The sequence below is a fragment of the Rana temporaria genome, chromosome 6 (genome assembly GCF_905171775.1).
Source record: "Rana temporaria chromosome 6, aRanTem1.1, whole genome shotgun sequence".
NCBI lineage: Eukaryota > Metazoa > Chordata > Amphibia > Anura > Ranidae > Rana > Rana temporaria.
The window spans coordinates 5,040,841-5,044,079 of record NC_053494.1 but is presented as its reverse complement, the minus strand read 5'-3'; the positions used below and the strand labels follow the sequence as shown (position 1 = coordinate 5,044,079).

Below are 3,239 nucleotides of genomic sequence, written 5' to 3'. Positions count from 1 at the left end.
GAGTGAGAACCCGGAAGTCGGGGTGAACCTCCGCTTTAAGTCCAATTAATGTTCCCATACTGAACATAAACTACAGCACTTTATGCACTGGGTGTTCATAATAAGACTATAACTAAAACATTCTGTGGATTTCAGGAAGGTACATTTGTTAAATTAAATTGCATTATATACATAAAAACAGTCGTTTGTAAGATTTCATGACACATTTAATAAAACCACGTGATTGTTTGAAGAGTTTATGCACATGTGAACTTTTGTTTCCAGGCTTCTTTGAGTTTGGGGTTACCAGCGATTAGAAGACTGGACTGAACCAGAGCAAAAGAAAAGAGAACCATGTCACACATCCAGTACCCCCAACTCTGACTGTCAAATATTGGTACCACCAACATAAGTGTAACAAGGTATAGTAATGCATAGAAAAATATAAGACAGAACATGGTCTGAACAGCACTCTGATATTCTTTCAAACCACCATGAGATTCTCCCAAATTCCTCTTAATATGATCCCTGTGTCGCTTCAAAAACCAAGAACTGAAAACCATAGATGAAATTGAAATTGAGATAGGCAAAGAAATTACTATGATGACTAAAATCACAAATTCCAGGTTTAGCTGCAATTGCTTTGGGGTCACCTCAGTCATACTTATAGTTGAATTTGTAGCTGATTCTCGATTGTTGACAAGCAAGGCCAGGAAACTCCCAAACAGAGAGAAGAGTTCCACCGTCAGTATCATCCAAGGTACTATTGTTTCTATTTTCATCTTCACCCAAGCGAGGAATCCAGGCTTAAACTGTACAATTTTTATAAAATAGAAGAAGCACAGAGTACTAGTCAGCCATGAGCTGGAGATAATGCTGAATACGGTCATATAGTTGACAAAGTATGTGATGTAGGGATCACTAAATATTGTTGGGAAGACAAAGCTTATTAGATTGTTTGCAAACATCAATATGGTGTAGCCAACATTGGAGACACAGAGAGCAATCAGAATGCTGGTGTAGGGTGCAAAATATTTCTCTTTGTAACCAGAGAGAATAAGTGAAGTTATAATAAAAATGTCAGAACACAATCCAGCAATGGCCTCAATGGCCAAGACACCGAGACAGATCACTGTGGTAGAGCTAATCATCTTCAGAAGGAACAAAGACTTTTCTCTCGGGAATGGCTGGCTCAGGAGGATGTTCTCTGAAAGACAGAGGGAACTGAGAATCCGATGTCTTCTGGTGAAGTCTCTTTCTTGTCAAAGGTTCACCTCTGTAAGAAGCAGGGATCCACGTATCTCTTCTTCCCAGTGACCATGTAAATTCCACTTCTAGAATTCACATTCTAATGATTTCAGGGGGCTGAATTTGAATACATGCAAAATGTGATTGCTGACGTTCAGAGATCCAATGGCTAAATTCATATAGAACATGCAAACTGAATGTAATGTTGCGTGTGACATAGACAAATCTAAGGCCGCGTACACACGATAGGATCACCAGAGGAGAATGGTCTGAAGGACCATTTCATCAGTCCAAACCGATCGTGTGTGGGCCCCATAGGTTATTTAACCTTCGGTCAAAAAAATTAGAACTTGCTTTAAAATTTAACCGATGGACGCCTAACCGATAGGTCAAAACCGATCGTTAGTATGCAAAAGCATCGGTTAAAAACCTGCGCATGCTCAGAATCAAGTCGACACATGCTTGGAAGCATTGAACTTCGTTTTTCAGCACGTCGTTGTGTTTTACGTCACCGCGTTCTGACACGATTGTTTTTTTAACTGATGGTGTGTACGCACGACGAACCATCAGTCAGCTTCATCTGTTAACCAATGACAACGGTCCTTCGGACTGTTGTCATCGGATGGACTGATCGTGTGTACGAGGCTTTAGACACAAATTGGTATGTTTATTTTATAAATTTTTTTCCTGTTTACACATTTAAATTATAAAAAGACTTATAATAAAATAAGTTGCTGTGCATGTGTGTATTGTACAGGATGCCAGGGATGGGTCCTGGATGAAAGGTATGTGTCTCTTTTATTTGGGATATGGTCCCCTTAAGGAGAATGATAAAAGCAGTTGGAGTAAAAAGGGATTCTCACCCATGCAGGGTTCAGGGTTTGGTGGTTACAGTGCTCTCAGGATCGGCAAATCCTCATTTGGGACCCACAATTTGGAGACTCAAAAAGATATTGGGTATGAAAGAACCTCCAACCCTGACTATGGGTACTTACAACCAAAAGGGTTAACCCACCTGTGAGAGAAAGCTAAGAAGGACAACAGACATGGACAGGGCCAATGACAGATCATGATACCGGCCTGCTGCTGGTACCATGTGATTGCTGTGCCCAATGACAGCAGATCACGTGGCAGTTGTACACCACAAAATGCTTTGTTACATGCCTTTAATTGTGTACTATTGCGATAAGCGACTTGCCGACCAGCCATCGCCATTATACTGCGACAGGTTGGCAGGGCTGCATGAACCGTCGTAGGTGTACGTCGGCCGCTTTTAGAGCGATAGGGGGTGCGCAGACTTAATGCCGAACTCAATATACATGGCCAGCGGCCACGATGACCGCTAGACACCCGCGATCGCTCCACAGAGAGCCAGAACAGGGATCTGAGCATGTTTTTTCTCTATGTTGATATAGGGTGTATTTCATTGCACTGGGTGTGCTACATTTTACCTATGGTCAATAAGGTTCTTTGTCACTCAGTAGTGTATTTAGGTTTTGTGCTGCCCTAGGCCTCACTAAACTCGTGCACCCCCTAATTTAAAAATGACCCACCCCTTGCTGTCAAGGATACACCCCTTGCTGTTTAAGACCCACCCTGCGGTTCTGAGGCCCTATGGGGGGCAATGAATTCCCTTAATTTGCATAGATTTCCTCTCACTTCCTGTTTGGCTATAGGGCAGGAAGTGAAGGGAAATCTCTGCAATTGCACAGGGATTTACTAAAAAATAACCCTCCCGTAAAAAAAAGTGTTGCCTATAGTTCTACTTTAAGCACACATTTCTGATACTTTTATGGAGAGGACTAAGAAGATATGACCATGCCAATGGTGCAGCAGAAGACATATAGCACAGTGAGGAAGGTTTGTGGTCCAGGATGATATGGCAATCAAGATTATAAGCAGCGCCCCCCCCCGCCCACAGTTGCGGAATGCCGGCCGTCCGCATTTCAGAAGCGGCCGCTCTATGGGGGCCCCAGACTATTTTTGTCTCTCAGCCCAGTTTGCCCCATAAG

The 3,239-nt window shown here is 42.7% G+C and overlaps 1 protein-coding gene across 1 annotated transcript; it reads right to left on the bottom strand.

Annotated features, from left to right (window-relative positions):
- Positions 1–236: 236 nt before the first annotated feature.
- LOC120942841 (taste receptor type 2 member 40-like) lies at positions 237–1,130 on the bottom strand. The gene has a single exon (XM_040355767.1). It carries the CDS (start codon positions 1,128–1,130, stop codon positions 237–239), a length of 894 nt encoding a protein of 297 aa, XP_040211701.1.
- Between the last annotated feature and the right edge of the window lie 2,109 nt (positions 1,131–3,239).

Bases quoted from the DNA above. Each gene is read 5' to 3' on its own strand.
- LOC120942841 (XM_040355767.1), bottom strand. From the start codon at position 1,130: ATGATTAGCTCTACCACAGTGATCTGTCTCGGTGTCTTGGCCATTGAG.